Here is a 22748-nt window from a genome sequence, read left to right as displayed (position 1 = left end):
TTTACAGAAACACCCAAGTCAGTGTTTATCTCAGGAAATTTGGTTGGTAGCCATTTTTTACTAAATAATGCAAGTGTGAGAGGACCCGCACCTGACCACATCTTAAAGCTAGTATGTGAATAATGAGATTGTGGTAAACTCGGAAGATGCTCTGAGAAATGGTTGTTACTGTAGTTCTGTAGTTGATCAAGAAAACCCATTAAAATATTAAATATTGGTTGTACCAATAGGTTTTTGAAAGGGAAAATTTTCACTAGGCTTAGTGGCATATGGCTGTAATCCCAGCACGCAGGAGGCTGATGCAGAAGGAGGCTGTGGCCTTTGAGCTAGCCTAGACTAGAGAAGTGAGCCCTGGCTCACAACAGCAAAGGCAGGGGAGAAGGCTCAGTGGTAGAGCAGTCACATGGGACCCTAGCTTGGCTCACCAACACTGAAAACAAGAAAGTTACTCATTAGAGAATGAAACAACTTGGCATTCAAATCCAAAGAAACCCTCGTCTGTTAGAAGTACACATGCTGATCTAGCTTTGGCCTCTTCTTGATGGGTTTAAACTAGTGTTTCAATTTATCTCACAGATGTTTCTATACTTCGAAGATCATGGACTGGTAACATGCTCTGCAGATCATCTCATTATTTTGTGGAAAAACGGAGAGCGGGAATCTGGATTCCGAAGCATCAAGTTATTTCAGAAGTTAGAGGAGGACGGTGACTTATACCCTGCTGTCTAGTTGAAGGAACTGGACAAATACATATGTATGAGCCTTGGAGAGCAAATACAGAGCGGCACTCTGAAAACCATAACACACCGATCACTTAGATTTGTAATGTTCTTGCCTATGAAGTTCTGTCTGTCTGTCAACAACAAGTGTGTCCACCCAGGAACCTAGCACAAGTTTCCACTGGACCTTGTTGCTGGAAGTGGAGGGTGCTGTGTTCTGTTTTTTAAAAATGATAGAAAAAAAGGTAACTAAAATAAGTCACATTATTTACATGTTTTATTTTGGGTTCCTTTAAAGACTGTGTAAGAACGGTCAGGATAAATATATCCATCCTGCTACAAATTCTCCTGTTCTTTAGTAGATATCAGTGTTCACTTGATTAACCAAAAAAGAATTGTATTCTTTAAATACAATGATTCTTTTTGGTACCAACTTATTTAAGTCACTGAAAAAAATTTAATTGTGCCTACCAAAATCCCTCTGTGCTCCAGTCCACAGGCATCATCTAAGGGTGTATGTCTTTCTCAGTGTGAATGGCCTGAACACTCATTGGCCAGAATAGTACTTGGGTGTTTCTGTGGTGAGTCCTGGACTAGGAAAGGGACACAGCTTTTTTGAGGTCAGGAACTGCAAGGGAATTGCCCTGGTATCTGCTCTGCCTTTGCCTTAATATGAAACAGTCAAGGACAGCCTCACTATTGGCTCTTTGAACATCCACAAAGACTGGACCATCTCCATCTCCCTACCAGCCTTATGATAAAATTCTCCCTTTTGGCACTAAAACATAAAGTGTATTCTACACAGTTGTGGGGATTATTCTTGAATTAATGATTAAGGAATCTTATTAAAGACAGGCAAGAGGAGTGATGTTAGGCACCAAGAGTACGTCTGCATATTTGTGTATGCACACGCATGTACTCTGCTCCCTAGATGGATGCTGTAAATTCTTCCTTTCACAGGTTTTAATGTTCCCTTTCACAGCTGCCTACGAAGATTGGTAGCATTAAGACTGTAGGTGGGTCAATGGCAAAATGTTAGAAATGAGGAAACCAAGACCAGCAGAGGGTAGCCCGCTCTCTAGTGCCCACCATCATCATTGAACAGCCTTAAAAACAGTTCAGGAAGAGAGGGAGAGACTAGGAGGACTTCATGGTGACCGTGTTAGGAAAATCAGTGTCCACAGCCCTTGTTGCTGTTGTCCTTCACAATGAAATGCCTAACATCACTCATCACTTTGCAAGTAGGAAAAAGGAATATTAAAATATAAGCTACCTTAATTAGGACATAGCATGTGAATGAGAAAATTAACTATCTTTTAGCCAGCAAACCATTGTTATTTGAGGAGTCAACACAAGAGGCCAATTTCTCATCCTTCCTCCCGAAGATGAAATGTGGGTAGCACCCATCAGCCAGGCAGACATGCAGTCTGCTCTGTGCATCAGCTTGCTGGTCAGTCTGGCTATTTTATTTTAGACTCACTTAAAGCTCTGAATTTTGCTCCATAGATAAACTTTTACTAGCTAGTTTTTTCTTTGCAAATTTTGTATTAGGCCATTAGTTAAGATGTTTTTTTAATGAGATAAGACAAGGAATTTACAGGGGTTTTTTTGTTGTTGTTGGTTTTTTTTGTTTTGTTTTGTTTGTTTTTTTAATAACTGTTTCCTAGTCTGTTTTGGATTCGTGTTTTGTATCTATTCAAATGGAGTGGCAGAAGCCATGCTCAAGTTAGTTAGTTAGTTAGTTAGTTTGTTTGTTTTCAAGACAGAGTTTCTCTGTTTAGTCCTTGCTGTCTTGGAACTCACTCAGTAGACTAGGCTGGCCTCGAACTCACAGAGATCCACCTGCCTCTGCCTCTCAAGTGCTGGGATTAAAGGTGTGCACCACCACCGCCCGGCCGTGCTTGAGTTTTAAGAGCAGTTTTAAGATCTGAGTTAAGCATTGCTGTTGTTTCACTCTAGTTAACTAGTTTCTCACTACTGGTTAGAACTAGTGTGTTCCGAGGGGAACTGCCAGCCTCCTGAGAAACCTGGTGTGAGTGCCCCGAGGTCAGGGAAGTGGAGCATGATAGGTGACCGTGGCAAGGATCAGTACCTTTGCTGTTGAGTAGTTCCATGTAGACTGTTCCTAAGACTTGAACTTGCAGTCTAGAGGAAGAAACTCAGAGCTAAGACCAGTACATATTCTGTGCATGTTTTCCTACTTCGCTCACTTAGCCATCTGTGCCAGATCTCTGTGTGTCGTGTGCCTTGTCGCTTGCCCTTAAAATACTTTGAGCTGGGTCTCTGGATGCGTTTGTGCAACACACTCTTGTCTGTTGCTCACAGGCTAAATGGGTGCCAATTGAACTGATGATACCTGGTCTTTGCTGGGGAGGGTGGCCACCCCTGACTGAGAGTGGCTGAAACTGTGGAACCATTCTGGTTCATGTAACAGTATTTTACAGCTAACTTCCCTTTTTCAGCAGAGTAATTAATAATAGTATTAGCATGACTTTCCTTGCCTTTATGTTTTCCTAAGTTAATATAGGTCCTCTCAACACATGGTGTCATCGTAAACAGGAGTAAGAGACACTTACAATAGTTTGTATGTATCACATAAAATTATCTGAGATGTGTGAACATTACCTGAAAGTCCATGATTCTAGTAAATATGCCTCTTAGCAACTCAGAAGATATCTGTAATTGACACTGATAACGAGCACATTATACGGAACCTTTGCTACCTGGATGACTTCCAGCACTTAACACCCACATGTTATTAACATTTGAAGTTGACATGAAATCGAGCCTACGAAACCCTGAGCAAGCTGCAGCGTTTTATGTAGGAAATGTCAGGTGCCTGGCAAGTGTTCCTTCCCAAGTGGGGCTGAAAGCAAGCTGCTCAGAAAAAGACTGTCCTTGTATCCGGCAAGCTTCTGAAGGCCGAGGAGATTGCTTTTGTCTCTGAGATCCTGCACTCTGACATCAGTGTTCTGAAAACAGGCTTGGCGACTCGTGAAATAAAGGACACTAGAACCCCAAGTTTGAAATTATGAAAAGTTTAGGCCAAAGAGATAAAATAAAAACAGCTGTAGGGAATGAAAAAATGACTGTAAGAATTTAGTTACAAGTACATCACAAAACATTTCATCACACGTACACAATGCGGCACTACAATACAAAGCCAGCTCTGTCCGGCCAAGCAAGCCCTCTTACTGTCTAACAAAAATAATTTAGATGCATTTCTGTGCATGGAATTGTCATATATGTTTACACTTTGGTACAAAACACAGAAAAAAACATTGGCACATTACGTAGTGATAAGTTGTCCTTTTCTTCCCCATGTACCGATTTTTTACATAGTCTGCAGTCCAATTTTCATTTGGAAAAATGTAGCTACTGGTTCAATTAGTTCAGTTTCTGTGCCTCTCAAGAATGCATCATGGAGTACAGATAAAATAAAACTAAGGGGCTTTGTTTACTTCGTTTCTGACGTTCATAATACAGAGAGAAGGGATGGCTGAAAAGAGAGAAAGGAAAAACCTCAAGTCTGACTTTACGCAGAGCACAGAAAGTTGTGAAAAGAGTTGTATAAAAATATGCACTTGTGCTTCAGAAGCTTACCATACAGTTAGTAGCTTAAAATAGTATTTACTGCCTCTCCATATGCCTATGCTCTGATATATTTACACTTCTTGCAATCCCTTTTTACATCATTAAAGCAAATGGCATGGTCTCAAATATAAATGAAGACGATCTGAACCTTGAAACTTGCCCATTTCCTCCCCAAATACAGATGTACAGGTAATGCCCAGCAAACTCTAGGGGTGAAGATCCAGGGCATTTAGATTATTTTAATAAAAATCTTTGAACAGCAAATATATATATATATATAAATTTTTTTCTTCTCTTAAATTTTGTATTTTTTAAAAAAGCTTGCCCATGAGCATTCAGATTTAATGGCTTTTATAGATACTCTTGACCTGTGGCGGTGTCCATGAGCCTGAAGTCAGGGACACTCAAGGACCACCCCCCCCCCCCAAGCAGGATCCCACTCCTTCCCCATCAGTTGGCTTCCTAAAAGGCGAGATCCTTCTAGGAAAGAAGGCTCCACAGGTGGCTGACACCCATCTGAGGAACAGTCACCAGGCCAAGGCTGTGCTCTTCCTTGGGCATCACACTACTGACCGTGGAGCCCTGGGAGCCGTGATGCTAACTAGTTTATTGACGATCTCGTCCTATTCTCCCCATCTTAAAGTAGCTTTTTTCCTTGCATATATCTCCTCAGAGAAGCTTTTTAGGAGTCCTTCACACTCTTGCCGTGGAGGAAAGCAGTGAAGCTGAAGATCAGTAGTGAGTTTTCTGGTGAAAGTCGAACTGAACACTGGCTAAGCTCCCTGGTCTCCATCAGAAGGATGGACTCACAGAGGCCAGGTCTCTGCTTCCCGTGTCCTGCTTGTAACTACAGTGAGTCAGTCAGCTCCGTGGTTCTGTAGGGGCCCACACAGCCTGGCAGAGGAGGCTGCCGGGTGGGCCATTAGGTCACTACGTGATTCAAAAGAACATATTTTTACTGATGGAATATAAATGCTCTGAAAAATGAAATTGGGGGGGGGGCGTGCATGATTCAGTTCAGATATTAAACACCAGCTCCTTAATCTACACACGTCGTTTTCGTTCTAAAGGAAACCCTCCTGTTTATACTCCTCCATGGTTCACAGTGTCCATCGTGGATCAAGAGGCCCCTTTCCTGGCCTCGCTTTAGCTGTCGGATGGAAGTCTCAGACTTTTGCATTTGAGGTCATCCAGGGTCTTCCAGTGTTTGTAGTTGTCTGCCAAGTGCTGCATCAGGGCTGGCAGGTGCGCGAAGGCTGTAAGGGCATGAACAGAATCCAAAGAAACACATTACGGTCAGTTGGATCGCAGGAGTACTCATTAGGCTTGGCCTCGGAGATCAGAAGTAGCGAGATAGGAACCTGCTTGCCATTCAGTCTTGAGGACCTGAGCATAGTCCCCAGGCCTTATAAAAAGCTGGCCATGGTAGCATGCACCTGTAATCCCAGCTTTGGGGAGGTAGATATCCCTGGGGCTCACTAGCCAGCCAGCCTAACCCAGTTGGGAGGCTCCAGGCCAATGAGAAACTCTGTATAAAGAAAAGTGGCTGGCTCCTGAAGTCCAGCACCCAAGGATGACCCCTGACGTCTGTTTGCATATGTACCCCACAAAAAGAACAGGACAGACATCCCCGAGGCCTCAGGCTTCAAGTCAACATATGCATGAGAACACTGGTTTTTCTCTCTTTTCTCCTTTCTTTCTTTCTTTCTTTCTTTCTTTCTTTCTTTCTTTCTTTCTTTCTTTCTTTCTTTCTTTCCTTCCTTCCTTCCTTCCTTCCTTCCTTCCTTCCTTCCTTCTTTCTTTCTTTCATTTATTTGTTTGTTTTGTTTTGTAGTGCTAGGAGTTGAACTCAGGGCCTTGTACACTAGGTAATCAGTCCTCCACCCTGAGCTATGAGTTACACGCATTAGCTGCTGAAACAAACAGGCTTTTTTACGTAAATCTCTTGAACCTGAAATTGTCACAGAGAATGAAATACATTTTGCTTAATGGAATTTCTTCCAGTGTGAGAATGAAACAGTTGTCCACTTTGGGAATCTGTCCTTTGAGAAGGTGAAGACTTATTCGTCCAGTAACACTCGTTCATTGGGCCTGATACACTCAAGATTGTGCCAGATGCCAGGATGTACCTACTCTAATTGCCCACAAAGGGCTCATAGTGTGTGTGTGTGTGTGTGTGTGTGTGTGTGTGTGTGTGTGTGTATGTGCATGTGTGCGCATGTGTATTTATATGTATATACACACACACATATATACACACATAAATATAATTATATTTCATTTACCTTTAGACCCAGCCTATGCCCCTATAGGTGATCTTCATTAAGTATATGAAATGTCCTTCATGGGTGATAAAACAGCATCCAACTTACCATCCCAAGCATCAAACATGTCCGTTATGAAGTAGTCGATGAAGGAGATCTGGGACTTGGGGATGCTGCAGGTATTGCGGTCGAACACTGGCATCACTACAGGGAGCCCCTGTCTCTTCTCCTCGTCAGTCTGGGAGGGGAAAAACAAAAACACCTCTGCACAGGGCTGTGGGGCACGTGAAAAGCCTTCACAGGAATTGGCGTGTTTCTCAGAAGAACCCCAGAGTGCAGAGAGGCTTAGCAGTTTCCTGAGAGGACACACAGCAATTGTATGCAGGTCTCCTCGCTCTCAGGTCCCTCTCTCTCCCTCAACTCCACCCCCTCCCCCTGAACTCAGGACCTAAGGGATGCTAGGGCAGTGTTTCCCAAAGAGCCCTCATGGCACACTTTGTACTAATCCAAGGCTCCTCCTGAAGCACTGATCTAGTGAACCTTAGCCCCTTTTTCTATAATCTGTTTTTACTTACTTATTTATTTATTTATTTATTTATTTATTTATTTATTTATTTTGGTTTTTCGAGACAGGGTTCCTCTGTGTAGCTTTGCGCCTTTCCTGGATCTCACGCTGTAGACCAGGCTGGCCTTGAACTCACAGAGATCCGCCTGCCTCTGCCTCCCGAGTGCTGGGATTAAAGGCGTGCGCCACCACCACCCGGCTGTTTTTATTTTTAAAGTCGGATCTATACTCCTATTTAGTCTGCTGCCACTAATTGGCATTTGCAGCCAAGGCCAAACTGCCCATAGCCCATGGAAGGGAGGCAGTGGACCACATGAGTCAGGAACAGTAGTCACTCTATTCCCGGCTGCATGCCGTGCGGGTTTTTGTTTGTTTGTTTGTACCTAGTTTCACCTAAAAATGACATATATGCAGCTGCGAGAATGACCTGTTTTTAAAATCTTAACCTTTAAATGTATGTCTTTTGACTATTCTGCATGGCAAGATGGCAAGTCCAGAAAGTCTTCGTGCTCCAGCCACAGTCAGGGTGCCTCTAGGACTGGGACCTGAGTTAAGCTGTGAGCTGAATGTGCCGCTCTTCCCCAGGGAGCATTAACACGTGGCTGTCAAGGTGCCTGGAAATCTGAGTATGCTGCATGTTGTATGTTCCTGCCTGGACTCTGGAAGCTGAATGGTGAGATCCACATTTCCTAATAATGCCCGGAGCTCATCACAGGCTTCATTTGCAACCCGATTTTTAGGTCATACTGGTGCCATCACTACGTTCTTGTTAGGGAAAGGATACCTAAGGTGGGAGCTTCCAGCAGAGAACTTAACAGTGGACCATTCTCCCAGTGTCAGTAACTAGGGGTAAGGCTTCAAATTCTTTCCATGTGGGTCCCAGGAAACCCATTAATGACTTCTGGCTCAGCTCACTCAGTTCATCAAGTAGCCTTAAAATATCCACTGGTATTCTTGGAGTAATTTGGTCCATACCTCACCCCCTCATCCTCTCTACTCCTTCCCTCCCCAATCCCCTGGTTTCCCCTCCCCAACATGGGTAAGCTCAGAACTGCCTGCCCTACTTTTCTGCAGTTCAGAGGCTCCTTCCCAGACAGCCCTGCTATAAGATGTTAGCTATTCTTTATCCTGCCTCAGTAATACATTCCAGCCAGATAGTGCACACGCCTATGCATCACTTACAGATGCTAATGATCTGTCTTCCGTCACACATACGGACCCCAGTCTTTAAAGGCTTTCTTCTTTGAAGTAAGACTCCAGAAGCCATCTGGCAGTTTACTGTCTCCTGGAGTTTTCTCTTTTTATCCTGTTTTTACATTTTTAAATCCATCAAAAATATAACTCTAATCTCACTCTGTAAAGCCCCTTTCTCCTTTAGGAAAAAAATCTGAATCCCTGTAGAATGTAGCACAGATACAGCCTTAGGAGTAGTTCTTTGTTAGTTTTTGGTATGTATATGTATGTATGTATGTGTGCATGCATACATGTGAGTATTATGTGTGGCATATATGCACATGTGTGTTTGGGTGCACGTGCACAAAGGGATGTCAGGGGCCCTGCTCTATCATATTTCTGCCTCATTCCTTTGAGACAAGATCTCTCTGGACCTAGCAAACCCCAGTAGTCCTGTCTGTGCCCATACATAGTGCTGGGGCCAAAGGCGCTCACATGGCCATGCCCTGCTTCTCAGCATGGGTGCTAAGATTTGAACTTAAGTCCTCTTGTTTGTGTGGAAAGTGCTCTTACCCACGGAGCCATCTCTCTAGACCACCCACCCACCCACCCCCCCCCGCCGCCGCCGCCCCTTTGAACCAAGGTGTGGGCCTACCTATGTCTGTATCTATGAACTTATGAAAGTTCGGGGTCCAACAATTACAGAATTGACTAACAAAGTCTTAGTCTATCCCTCCAGTCCTAGAGGACTTTGGTCAGTGACTAGTACATGGGCCTGTCCCTTGAGAGAGAGAATCCTAAGTCTGCTCTAGCTAGGGCTGAAGTATGTCCTTTCCAGAGAAGAGGCCATCACTAGCTGCGGAACCCACAGGGTTCTATGGCCCGGGGCCTGTTCCTAGAAGGAAAGGGACACTTCTCACACAGCAGCACACCTGTGCAAAATACTCCTCGGAGATCCGCCCGGCCCACTCAATGCACAGGTCCAGGGGTCGGCATGGGTTGGCCACGTCAGCACACTTAATCATCATGCGCTTGATCAGGATTTGGTTTTCAGGGAAGTTCTTGCCAGTAGGGTTGCATTCACAGTCGCTGCCCTCACTCTGGAAAACACGATCAGATCAGGGTTGGTGAAGCCTGCAGAAGCTAACTCACCAACGGGTCCCTGTCACCACCCAGTCACTCACTTACACCCCTCTTTTCAGCCATAATGGCTACAGGCAGTGTTTGTTTTGAGCAGTTTAGAAGATTACCCTAAAAAGGACTTTCTCCCCCCTCACCCCGACTGTAAGCATTATGTCCTTAATTACGTCACCAGCCTGCAATGGCGTCCCAGCCTAAAAAGCGGGTGTGCCCTCTGTGCCCTCTCTCTTTCCGCGCTCTCTCCTTCTGTACTCCCCCCCGACCCGTGCGGTCCCTCTTTCTCCCTCTCTTCTCTCTCTCTCTCTCCTCTCCCCCTTTTTTCTCCCAATAAAGCTCTAAAAAGGTAACTATGGCTAGTGATTCTTCCCCAACATCCAGTGCGCTCATCCAGCCACGAGCGCCACCACTTAACCAACACCGACTCCTCAGAAATGTGTGAAAACACAACCTTCAGTTACTTTAATGCATCCACAGTAGGGAAATTGTGATTTTTCAATTACTTTTTTATTTGTTTTTGCTTGTTTCCCCTCCCTGCCTTCCCACCCCCACGCCTTAAGGCACGCATGCATTCCTGTGTTTTCTTGGCTGGTTCTCCATGAGAGATAATTAGTGTGAAGTGTGAAACATGTACATTTGGGCCAAAATGCAAGAGAATGTGTGTTCAGCAGCCTCTGACAACCTGATTATACAGTAGTGTGTACCTACTGGGAGAATGCCAGTGGCCCTGGGGCATGTAACCAGGTCTGTGAGTAGGTGGATATGTATGCATTCACAAACCAGTTACACAGAGCCTGGAAAAATATTTGCTCTAAAAGGCACCATCAATTTGTATGAAGCAGTTAATGAGCTCTCCAGAGCTCTGCCAAGCTGGAAGACAGCGTGACGTGTAGTGGGATTTTTGTCTTGAGGCTGGTCCTATTTATTGGACCCCTGATGGGGACACTGTGCTGGGAATCGTTTCCCAATACCTTGAGATGGCATTGTTTACAGTAGACAGTGTGACAGACAGTAAATCTCAGCATGGAGTTGGAGGCATGGAGAGAGGACCTTCCGGATTCTAAATTCTATCATCCTGTATAGTTTTCTGCTCAAAACATCATGATGCTTGTTCCCCTCCATCCTTTGTTGGAAGGAAAGCCCTGGCACTGTGTGGTGGAGTCCGTGAGAGATGGAGTTCAACACAGGTGAGGTGGACACTGTTCCTCTCCCTAGGTTGGTCATGTGATGGGTTCTACAGTGTCCTCATTGATCATCAACTCATCTTGAAAACATTTATTTTACCGTTTCCAGGCTCTTTTCCTCAAGACTGGAAACTGCTTTCACAGAGCTATGGACAACTTTTATGATCTCTGAGGGCAGTTGATTTCGTCTTAGTAAAGAATGAACATTAGGTCTGTGTTTCTAAAGCCCAGATTTGTAAGGCCCATAAAGCAGGTTCATGGTAAATTTTTCTCTTTTTAAAAATTTTATTTAAGAAAAAAAATATATACTATATTTTGATCATCTTCTTTTCCCTTCTCTGGATCCTCACACCTCCCCACAGATTTTTCTTGTTAGTTTGTCTCTCTTGGTTTTCATTTTATTTTTATTATTTTTATTTTTGAAAGAGGAAGTGAGGGGAAGGAGGGAGAGAAAACATGATACACTTCTGTACTAGTTAGCTTTAATCGTCAACTTGACATAGTCTCGGTTCTTCCAAGAAGTGAATCTCAACTGAGGGATTGCCCAGTTCCCATTGGCCAATAGCCCATCTCTAGGGGATTGTCTTGATTGTTAATGGTAAGCTTCCTTCTGCCATACTTCCTTGGCTGGGAGTGAGTTCCCTGGTCAGAATTAATGCTGCGTGAAAGAGCAAGCATCTCTGCCTTCAGGTTCCTGTCTTGAGTTCTTGCCTTAAGTTCCCTCAGTGAGAGACTGACCTAGGACCCAAATAAACCTTTTCTTCCCTAACACACTTTTTGTCAGGTTATTTTATCACAGCAACAGAAAAGAGCTACTAAACGTGTTTCCCTGTAGTCCTCAGATGGTGAGAAGAGTATAGTTCTTTGAAGCATTCTTTAACTTTGCAATCCTAAGATCAAAGAACAGAAAGTGTGTTGGGACTCTGCCGTCATTCATGCTAGTCTCGGCTCAAACCACCATTCATGCTACTTTCAGCTCAAACCACCATTCATGCTAGTCTCGGCTCAAACCACCATTCATGCTAGTCTCAGCTTGAACCACCATTCATGCTAGTCTCGGCTCAAACCACCATTCATGCTAGTCTCGGCTCAAACCACCATTCATGCTAGTCTCGGCTCAAACCACCATTCATGCTACTCTCAGCTCAAACCACCATTCATGCTAGTCTCAGCTTGAACCACCATTCATGCTAGTCTCAGCTCGAACCACCATTCATGCTAGTCTCGGCTCAAACCACCATTCATGCTAGTCTCGGCTCAAACCACCATTCATGCTACTCTCAGCTCAAACCACCATTCATGCTAGTCTCAGCTTGAACCACCATTCATGCTAGTCTCAGCTTGAACCACCATTCATGCTAGCCTCGGCTCAAACCACCATTCATGCTAGTCTCAGCTTGAACCACCATTCATGCTAGTCTCGGCTCATCTGCGGGCTCCTACTATTACATACTCTGGGCCTAACCCCCTTTGCCACGTTATCTCAGGGCCTTTCTTTCAAGGAGCACAAAATTGCAGTAGACAGCTGTCACTCTGTCTCATCCCCGAGAAACACAAGCGCCTGGACTTGCAGTCCTTTTCCAGCTCTAGGCTGATAATCACCTCATATTCCAAAAGGAGAAAAGGCTTTGCTGCCGGAACAGGCCCTCATGGAAACACACTGCTGTATCTTGTTACATAGGGATGCTCACCTCAGCTGCCAGGGGCTTGTTGATGCTGTTCACAAATTTGTTCACATGTTCAAAGTGTTTTGTCATCTCCGTGGCCAAAACCATGTCGATAATAGCCTGGCGTAGCGTTCGATAATGGTTCCTACATAAGAAGACAAAGGTCCCTGTTCACATCACGTCCTAAATCAGAACTGCCCTGCTGCTGTGTCTCCCTACAACCTGGGACATAGCGGGGGCAGAGTCAAGTGACTCCTGATCCCAGGGTCCGTCTGTTCATGCTCCCAATAAGCCCAAGTTGTTGATGCTGTTCCATGTTCTCCAGGACAGCTGACTCTTCTTCACACGGATGTTAAAAGAAAGCACATGCCATGTGGTGGACAGTTGTTTCCAAAGGAATTTCCCACCCCTTCCTTTGCAAACACTAGGACAAGGAAGTAGAAGGAAGGAACAGACCAAAGTGGCAGCCTGATGAGATGTTTGCATTCCATACAGACCGATTCCTACTGGAGAGAACTGCCACACTTTCTTCTGATGGTCTAGAGGAAGCTTTTCCTTTTCTCTAATTCTCTAGCTTGCAATTGATAGATGTTGCAGTGGTTGGAGCAATGGCCCAAGGTTATCAGAGAATTCCTATCTTTTACTAACTTGAAGAGGCCAAAGGAGGAGCTAAGCAAATTGGCTCCTGAGAAGAAATCATTCTCTACAGGTCCTTGATACTGATAGAACTTAAGTCCAAATTAGAACAACCATTCTCCATAATTTCATAGGCTTTTCTAGAGCCTAAACTGATATGTTCATGTCGACAATGTCATGAGACCCAAGTGACCGCCTGGCCTTTGCCCAGGACTCTGCCCAGCCGCTGATGTGTGCAGGAAATAGTCACACACGTGTTGCTGGCAGGGCGAGAGTTGCCCTGCCTCATCACATTGGGTTGCTCTCTGCAGAGGACACCAAATAGTACAGGGAAACCTGCCCAGCTGGGCCTCAGCATCTTCACTGAGACCTCCTCCTGAGGAAGGAGTCTTAGTGGCCAAAACTCAGCTGGAAATGCAAGATGATGCATTGTTTTTGAGCCACAGAAAAGATGGAATGCCCTCCTGGGAAGGTAAAAGTACCTGGCAGACTTGTCAGTACCCTGTCAGCATTCAGGTAGTGCTTTGCAGTGCATAAAACAAAACAAAAAAAACAAAACAAAACAAAACAAAAAAACAAAACAGAAAAAACCATTTATTTTCATGGACTTACCGAAGACTAAAAAAAATGAGATTTTAAAACATGAAAAGCAGCCTGAAAAGTACAATTAAGTTTAGGCGGCAAAGCTATTTTATAATCCTATGCAGTGGGCAACTGTTATGTCCATTTCCATCTTCGAGGAAGCTGAGTGTTCAGAGAAAACGTAGTTTCTCCTTTAGCTTCACAAGCCTAAGCACAGGAGTCCAGCGCCAACATACCTGTCAATATTCTTGAAAATGTTGCACTTGGTGTCCTTGACCGTGAGCTGGAAGGCCAGGGCTGTGTGGTGACTCTCCAAGACCGCGGTGTCGTTGTAGAGCACAGCGAGCTCGCTGCCTGCGTTACACAGGAAGGAGTTGGTCCTTCCAGGGTGATCCACGTCGTGGACTGTCGCCGCGATCAGAGCAGCCACCTCATCCAGCTGGTCCAGGCTGCCCTGGGATAAGGAAAGGGACGCCGAGCATTATCCACGGGCTTCTGGAGACAACACCCGTCTCTGTCTTGGGGCTGGAACTTCGAGAATGTTCTTTCAGTTTCCTCCTAGCCATAGCTGAAAGGTGGCCTTGGGCACATGCTGCCACCTTCCTGTGCCCTGTGTGTTCTTGAGACCATGGAAGCCAGAGATACAGTACCCCTGGACTCTTTGTCTAGAGCTCATTTGCTGGCTTTGTGAGAAAGAAGCCAAGCAGGCCTTTTGGATGGCTGCGGTGACTCTCTGCCGTGAGGGATAGAAAGTGGCCGGCATCCCAAATACTCCCATGGCTTCTGCAAGCATCTTGGAGAGCTAGTTGTAAACAGCACAGATAACTCACACATTATGTGGATGGGGCAGTGGTCAGAGCTCAGCAGTGAGGCAGGAGCCAGGTGGGGCTGGGCTAGCGGGCAGCAAAGGCAAAAAGAAACTCACCGGAGCGGAGCTTTCACTGTGCTAACAGGGAACACCAATGACAGAAAGTGTTTTTCTTAGCTTGTAGGCGAATAGAAAGCTGGCAAATGGGGTGTTACATAAGACACGGTATTGTGAGCTCAGTATCAGATGCCTAAAGGTGCCAGGTATCAAGCTGAAGCGGTACGAACTTGTGAGATATGCTAAGGGGAGTCCAAACACTCAGAGTGTAACCACAGGGCTGGGCAGATCAGGGCTGCACTGACCGTTGAGCATCTTGTGATGATGGGAATGCCCTGCATGTGTGGTGTGCAGATAAACCCTCATCACACATAGCCCCGAGCACTTGACTGACGGCTGGGCTGGTGTGATGGAGGGGCTGCACAGCTTTACTTAATAGCCATGTATGGCTAATGACTACCAAATGGCCACAAAAGGTCTACAGAATAGCTTTACTTAATAGCCATGTATGGCTAATGACTACCAAACTGGCCAGCAGAGGTCTACAGAATGGCCAATGACGGCTTTCCTAAGAAAGTGATTTTCATTGCTGAAGCATGATGGATAAGCAGCAGGCAATGAAGTAACAAGTGTCTCGGGAGAGAAGTCTAGGCGAACAGAGTCCAGATGAAATTACCGAGACAGACAAGTGCGCCACTCGGGGTGAACAGTGAACCAAGAGGGAAGTAGGGCTCAGGAAGACTAGATAGGGTTGTTGGCGGTCTCAAAGTTCGTGGGAAGAAAAACTGGGTAAGGAAGACTAAACCTGAAGCTCAGCTCTGTCCGACTGATGCCCTCACAGGTCACCTCACACCACCTGCTGGTGCTGGTCTGGGGTTACAGTGGGACTCTCTTGCATGTTCTCTCTCTCCAGGAAGGGAGTCACGTCCACCTTAAACCTTAACCTCATAGAGCAGGTAGGAATCCTGGCTTGGCCCAGCCAGCATACCAGCTTTCCCGAGTGAGCAGCCTGGGGGTTCCCTGGGAGCTTTTCATGAGCTGCAGACTAGAGGGGCCAGGGAATGAAAGCATTAGGTTCTCCTCACTGCTGTCAGAAGAGACCACCATAACCTACAGGTGTAGCCCGTTACCTCCAAACTCAGAACCCGGACCGCCCCGACTTGTCTCTACTGTAAGTGATTTTGCCTGAGCAGTGAGGACACAGGACCCTTGCTGTGGGTCTCAGGTGGTTTGGCTATGGTAGATCCAGTTCTGATGGAATTCCCGGCCAACCCTTTTTTCAGACTAGTTGATGGGAGAGATACTAAGGGGCTACAAAATACCAATTGTACTGTCCAGACCTGCCTCTCCTCCAACCTTACACTGATTTAACCCCAACAATGCAATGGCATTGGAACTTCTACAGAGCTACCAATAATGTGTCTTGTACTACAGTTTCTGTGAGCACTGACCATACACTGTCTGATAAGACATGACTGGGAGGTGAGGCAAGAAAACCAGGCAAGCTCACAAACAAGAACAGAGGAGAAACAAGCAAGACCCTGTGTGTGTGTGTGTGTGTGTGTGTGTGTGTGTGTGTGTGTGTGGGTGTGTGGGTGTGTGGGTGTGTGAGAGAGAGAGAGAGAGAGAGAGAGAGAGACAGACAGACAGACAGAGACAGAGAAACAGAGACAGAGACAGAGAGACAGAGAGACAGAGAGAGAGAGAATGAGAATGGGACCCCAAACCTGCATCTAGTACAACCCCAACTCTAAGCCTCCGGACACCACAAGGACATGGCTGCATTGTTCTTTACCGGGAGAAATTGATCTGGCTCCAGGCTCGGTCAGCCTTCCCAACCCTTCCTTATTCAGATAGTCACTCTGGCCCAGATAATAAACAGAGCACTGCTGTCGAGGCCTATCTGCTTGCAGTCGGTTTCAGGAACCAGGTGAGAGCAGCCAGGGCATGTGGTCTGCAACCCCTTAAGGGGTCTGGCCACACTGGCACACTGGCTCTGGCTAGGTTGATGCTTTGTAATGGTAACACTCAGAAGTTTCGCATTTATGTTAATGTCTAACAACAGAGACTTCAAAACTAATCAGAAGGGACAAAGAAAGATACTACATAGTTATTAAAGAAAAATCCCACCAAAAAGAACAACTTGAAGTATTTATACACCAAACACAGGACACCCAATTTCATAAAAGAAACACTCTTGCATCTAAGTCACCTCTCAACCCTAACACAGGGATAGTGGGTGACTTCACACCCACATTCTCACCAATAGGTCACCCAGACAAAAACCAAATAGTGGAACTCTGGAGCTAAATAATATCCTAAGTCAATGGACTTAACAGACATCTACAGAACATTCTCCCCAAATACTGAGAATATACTTTTGGTCAGCAGCCCATGGAACTTTTTGCCAAAATCGACCACATATTGGGACATAAAGCAAGTCTTTTGCTTGCTTTCTTTTTTATTAAATTTTTTAGTTTACATCCTAACCACAGTTTCCCCTCCTTCCTCTCCTCCCATTCCCCCCCCACACCTCCCTTCTTACCCCCACCCCCATCCACTCCTCCTCCACCTCCATTCAGAAAGGGTCAGGCCTCCCATGGGAGTCAACAAAGCATGACATATCAAGGTGAGGCAGGACCAAGCTCCTCCCGCTGCATCAAGGCTGAGGGAGACCTCCCACCATAGGGAATAGGTTTCAAAAAGCCAGCTCAGGTGCCAGGGACAGGTTCTGGTCCCACTGCTAGGGTTCCCAAAAAACAGACCAGGCTGCACAACTGTCCCCCACATGCAGAGGGTCTAGGCTGGTCCCATGACGGCTCCCTAGCTGTCAGTCTAGAGTCTGTGCTCTCCCATGAGCTTGGGTCAGCTGTCTCTGTGGGTTTCTCTGTCATGATCTTGACCCCCCCCCTTGCTCATATAATCCCTCCTCCCTCTCTCAACTGGACTCCTGGAGCTCAGCCCAGTGCTCGGCTGTGGATCTCTGCATCTGCTTCCATCAGTTACTGGATGAAGGCTCTCTGATGACAATTAGTGTAGTCACCGATCTGATTACAGGAGAAGGCCAGTTCAGGCACCCTCTCCACTATTGCTAGGAGTCTTAGCTGGGGTCATCCTTGTAGATTCCTGGGAGTTTGCCTGGCACCAGGTTCTTCCCTAACCCCATAATGGCCCCCTCTACCAAGATATCTCTTTTATTGCTCTCCTTCTCTATCCGTCCTCCAAATCAGCCATCCTGGTCCCTCGTGTTCCTATCCCCTATCCCCTCCCCTCTACCTCCCCCCCCCCAGCCCACAATTTACCTAGGAGATCTCATCTATTTCCCCAGAGCAATCCATGCATCCCTCCATAAAGCAAGTCTTAACAGATAGAGGAAGACTGAAATAACTTCCAGTATCCTATTTGATCACCATGGGATAAAGTTGGACATCAACAACAACAGAAACAGCAGAAAGTACACAAATTCATGGAAACTAAACAACACAATACTGAGTGAAAATTGGATCAAGGCTGAAATTAAGAAAACTTTAAACTTTTTAGAATAGAATTTTGGAATTGAAAACAAAATACCAAAATCTGTGGGACACAATGAAGGCCGTTCTAAGAGGAAAGCTCACAGCACTGCTACGTTAAACAACAACAACAACAACACAAAACAGGCGAGATCCCATATTAATAACTTAGTGATACACTTGAAAGCTTTAGGAAAACAAAACAAAACAACACCCAGAAAAAATAGATGGGAAGAAAGACTCAAACCCAGGGCTTAGATCAATGAATATAAACAATAACAAGCACACAGACACAGAGAATCACTGAAACAATGAGTTGGTTCTTAGGGAAAAAAATCAACAAGACTGATAAAACATTAAATTAACAAAAAATCCAATTTAATAAAATTAGAGAGGAAAAGGGAGATATTAAAACAGACACTGAAGAAATTCAAAGACTCATAAGGACATACTTTTAAAATCTGTATTTTGCCAACCAGAAAAACCTCAAAGAAATGGATGAATTTCTTTCCTTTTTTTTTGGGGGGGGGAGGGTGGTTTCAAGACAGGGTTTCTCTGTGTAGTTTTGGTGCCTGTCCTGAATCTTGCTCTGTAGACCAGGCTGGCCTCGAACTCACAGAGATCTGCCTGGCTCTGCCTCCCGAGTGCTGGGATTAAAGGCATGTGCCACCAACGCCCGGCTTGAATTTCTTAATATATATAATCTAACAAGTTAAATCAAGATGGGTAAATATTTTTAAAAGACGTGTAACCCCTAGTGAGATAGAAGCAGTAATGGAAACTCTTTTAACTGAGAAGAGCCCAGGGACAAATGGATTCAGTGCAGAATTCTTCTACCAGACCTTCAATGAAGCACTAATACATCCCCTCCTCAAATTATTCTGCAAAATAGAAACTGAAGAAACATCCCCCAGTTCTTTTTATGAAGCCCTATTGCTAGACCACATACAACAAAAAAAGAAAATTATAGACCAACCCTTATGAACATAGATGCAAAAACTCAATAAAACAATTGCAAACTAAATCCAAGAACTCACTAAAAAGATTATCCACCACAATCAAGTTAGCATCATCCCAGAGATGCAGGGACATTTCAACATATGTAAGTGCATAAACATAACCCACTACATAAATAGACTAAAGGATAGAAACCGCATGATCATCTTATTAGATTCAGGAAAGGTCTTTGACAGAATCCAACATTTTTTTCATGATAAAAGTCCTGGAGAGATTCAGGATATGAGGGACATATCTCAGTAAATAAAGGCAATTTGCTATAAGCCCACAGCCAACATCATTATCAATGGATAGAAACTCAGAGCATTTCCACAAAAATCAGAAGCAAGACATGAATGTCCACTCTATACCCATTCAATATAGTGCTTGAAGTCTTAATTAGAGCAGTAAGAAACTGAAGGAGATCAAGGGGATACCAATAGAAAGGGAAGACGCTAGAGTATCCTTATTTGCAGGTGATATGGCTGTAATACATAAAAGATCCTAAGAACTATCAGGCAACTTCTAGAGATAAAAATGTTGGTCAAAGTAGCTGGATACAAAACATGCAAAAATCAGTAGCTTTCCTGTATACAAGTGAGAAACACACTGAGAAAGAAGCATGGGAAACAATACCTTTACAAAAAGAAATGTGAGATAACTAACCAAGCACGAGAAAGACTTGTCTAATAGAGACTCTAAGACATTGACGAAGGAAATTGAAGACATCAGAAGATGGGAAGCTCTTCCATGGTCATGGATGGATAGAATTAATGCTGTGAAAATGGATGTCCCACCAAAATCAATGACAAAGTCATTGCACTCCTTATCAAAATCCCAATGCAATTCTTCATCGAAATGAAAATATAATCTTAAATTTCATGTGGAAATAACAAAAACCCAGGATAGTAAGACAATCCTGAACAATAAAAGAACTGCTGGCAATCTTACCATCCTGATTTGAAGCTGTATTACAGAACTCTAGTAATAAAAACAGTGTGGTCTTGGCATAAAAATCAGACATGTTGAGCAGTGGGATCAAATAGAAGACTCAGAAGTTCACACACCTGCAGACACCTGATTTTTGACAGAGAAGCCAAAAACGCACACTTGAGAAAAGACACTATCTCCAACATAAGGTGCTGGCCAAACTGGGTGACGGCATGTGGAAGAATGCATAGAGATCTGCGTCTCTCACTCTCTCAACTCCAAATGGACCAAGGACCTCAAAATAAGCCCTGATACCCTGAGTCTGATAGAAGAGACAATAGGAAACAGACTGGAACTTACTGGCACAGGAAAAGACTTTCTGAATAGGACCCTGATAGCATAGGTGTTAAGGCCAATAATGAAAAGGACTCACGAAGTTAAAAGCTTCTGTATAGCAAAGGACACCATCATTTGAAGAAGCAGTATACAGAATGGGGGAAAACTGAAATCATTATACATCTGTCAGAGGGTTAGTACCTAGAATATACAAAAAACTAAACAAACCTGAACATAAGAAAAGAACCCAGTTTTTAAAATGCAGCATGGAACTTAATCAGGATTTCCATTGCTGTGATAAAATACTGACCAAAAGAAACTTGGGGGAGGGAAGGATTTACTTTATAACTTTCAGGTCACATTCCACCACAAGGGAAGTCGGATGCAGAGGCCTCCATGACTTGCTCAGCCTGTTTTCTTATATAACCCAGGACCGCCTACCCAGGGGTGTACTGCCCCCTGGGGGATGGGCCTACCTCCATCAATCGTTAATTGAGAAAAAGCACTACAGATTTCACACAGGCAATCTGGTGGAGGCGTGTTCTCAGTTAAGATTCTCTCTTTCCCAAATATGTCTAGGTTTGTGTCAAGTTGACAAAAACCTACCAGGACAGAGCTAAACAAAATTCTCAAGACATGAATCACAAATGGCTCAGAAACACTTCAATGTTCAACATCCTTAGCTGTTAGGGAAATGCAAATTAAACTACTCTGATATTTCATCTTATCACAGTATCAGAATGGCCCGGATCAGAACAAATGACAGCTTATGCTGGCGAGGGTGTGGGGAGAGGGTTGCTGGTGCAAGTGCAAACTTGTACAGCCACTATGGAAATCAGTGTGGAGGTTCCTCAGGAAGCCGGAAATAGATCTACCAAGAGCTCCAACTATACCACTCTTGGGCATATACCCAAAAAATTCTACTTCTAACTCCAGAGATACTTGCTCAGCCATGTTCATCATTGCTCTATTCAAATAGCCAAAAATTGGAAACAGCGTAAATGCCTACCAGCTGACAGATGGATAATAAAAATGTGGTACATTTACATAATAGAATATTATTCAGCTGTTAAGAAAACTGAAATGTGCCGGCAAATAGATGAAGCTAGAAACAATCATCATGAATACGGTAACTCACATGCAGAAAGACAAGCAGTGCATATTTCCTCTTACATGTGGAAGCTAGCGTTTACACTTTCAGACATGTGTGATTCATTTTGGGGTTAGGAGAAAAGAAACCATCAATCTCTCCCACCTAGGAGAGCGGTGAACTACAATAATGACCCTTCTGGCAAGATACGCCCACTGGTCCAGTAGTGGTGCATGCTATGGGAGTAACCAAACACTTTTTTTTATTGGATTTAAGGCCCAGTCCATAAGATGGAATGCATACTCGACACTGTTAATGAGCCCAAAACCTGAGACTAGATATAGGTCCCGAGGGGAGCCTATTTCTATTATTCTGCTAAAGAATCATAGTAATAAAATGACTCCTAATGACATATTACTATACCCACAGATCACTCAACCTCCTACTGCTTCTTGAAGTACACGGTAATTAACACAGAGACCCACAGCTGGACTATGTACAGAGCGTGGGAGCCTTTGGAGCACTCAGCCCTCAGTGAAATGGCTCTATCACTCCCCAGCCCAGCTCAGGGCTCTGTGCTGAAGAGGAGGCAGAAAGATCTTACAAGTCAGAGGTGGCAGATAATGCAAGGAAAAACTGTCCTCCAGACACGGGGCCGATGTACATATGAACTCACAGAGACCTTGACAGCTTGTGTAAGACCTGCATAGACTCCAGCTAAACAAAACTCCAGCACAGAGAAGGGGAAGTGGACACAAAGGGTCTCCCTTTCCCAAGAAACTATTCGCTGAGAAAGGAAAAAAATCAGTTTTCTCCAACGGATTGGTAATGAGTCTATCAGTCATATTCCAGGGCAGGCCCCATGCTCAGAAGCAGGTGGCCCACACAAATTGGGCTCCATGTTTTGTTGTTTTGTTTTTAAGAGAGAAGGAACATAAAGTTGGGTGGATAGGGAGGTGGGGGAGGGTCTGGGAGGAACTGGAAGAGGGGAAAGAGTATGATCAAAGTATATTGTTTGAAAATTTCAGAGAATAGATTTAAAAAAATTAAACTTAACTTTGGCATTGGAAGTGGAACTGAGTGGCTGGAGGCATCAATCCCCAGAACTCATAGATTATATTTGAGTTTTATCACCCCTAAGAAATTATAGGGGCTGATGATGCAAAAAACAGAAACGAATACAGTTTTCCTGGCTGACGTCATGGGGGCGGGAGGTCTAATGAAGAATCCTCAGCAGGGACTCCCACTGCAAGTGCATCTTGGTGGACTGGCTGAACTTGGGCTGAACTTGGCTGCCAACAGCCCATGTTTCCCAGGTTCCTTGCTCAGTCTCCCAGGTTCCTTGCTCAGTCTCCCAGGTTCCTTGCTCAAGTCTCCCAGGTTCCTTGCCCAAGTTTCCCAGGTTCCTTGCTCAGTCTCCCAGGTTCCTTGCTCAGTCTCCCAGGTTCCTTGCCCAAGTTTCCCAGGTTCCTTGCTCAGTCTCCCAGGTTCCTTGCTC

At 44.7% G+C, this 22748-nt stretch overlaps 2 protein-coding genes across 9 annotated transcripts in view; one reads left to right on the top strand and one right to left on the bottom strand.

Moving 5' to 3' along the window:
• The window catches only part of Wdr41 (WD repeat domain 41), a 49426-nt gene extending 48270 nt beyond the window's left edge, over window positions 1–1156 (top strand). The window contains exon 13 of the mRNA XM_052743545.1: window positions 577–1156. Within this exon, the coding sequence (XP_052599505.1) occupies window positions 577–729 (153 nt within the window). The 3' untranslated portion in view covers window positions 730–1156. The remainder of the gene's footprint in view (window positions 1–576) is intronic.
• Window positions 1157–3790: 2634 nt separating this feature from the next.
• The window catches only part of Pde8b (phosphodiesterase 8B), a 226730-nt gene continuing 207772 nt past the window's right edge, over window positions 3791–22748 (bottom strand). For all 8 annotated transcript variants that reach the window (XM_052743543.1, XM_052743544.1, XM_052743538.1 and 5 more), the window contains 5 exons: window positions 13758–13975; window positions 12328–12448; window positions 9248–9415; window positions 6686–6815; window positions 3791–5569 (listed from right to left, as the gene is read on the bottom strand). In XM_052743543.1, coding sequence (XP_052599503.1) covers window positions 5460–5569; window positions 6686–6815; window positions 9248–9415; window positions 12328–12448; window positions 13758–13975 — 747 coding nt within the window. In that variant the 3' untranslated portion in view covers window positions 3791–5459. The remainder of the gene's footprint in view (window positions 5570–6685; window positions 6816–9247; window positions 9416–12327; window positions 12449–13757; window positions 13976–22748) is intronic.

This window comes from Peromyscus californicus, unplaced genomic scaffold (genome assembly GCF_007827085.1).
Source record: "Peromyscus californicus insignis strain IS unplaced genomic scaffold, ASM782708v3 Scaffold_18__1_contigs__length_77618521, whole genome shotgun sequence".
Classification (NCBI taxonomy): domain Eukaryota; kingdom Metazoa; phylum Chordata; class Mammalia; order Rodentia; family Cricetidae; genus Peromyscus; species Peromyscus californicus.
This window is presented reverse-complemented; position numbering and strand designations above follow the sequence as displayed.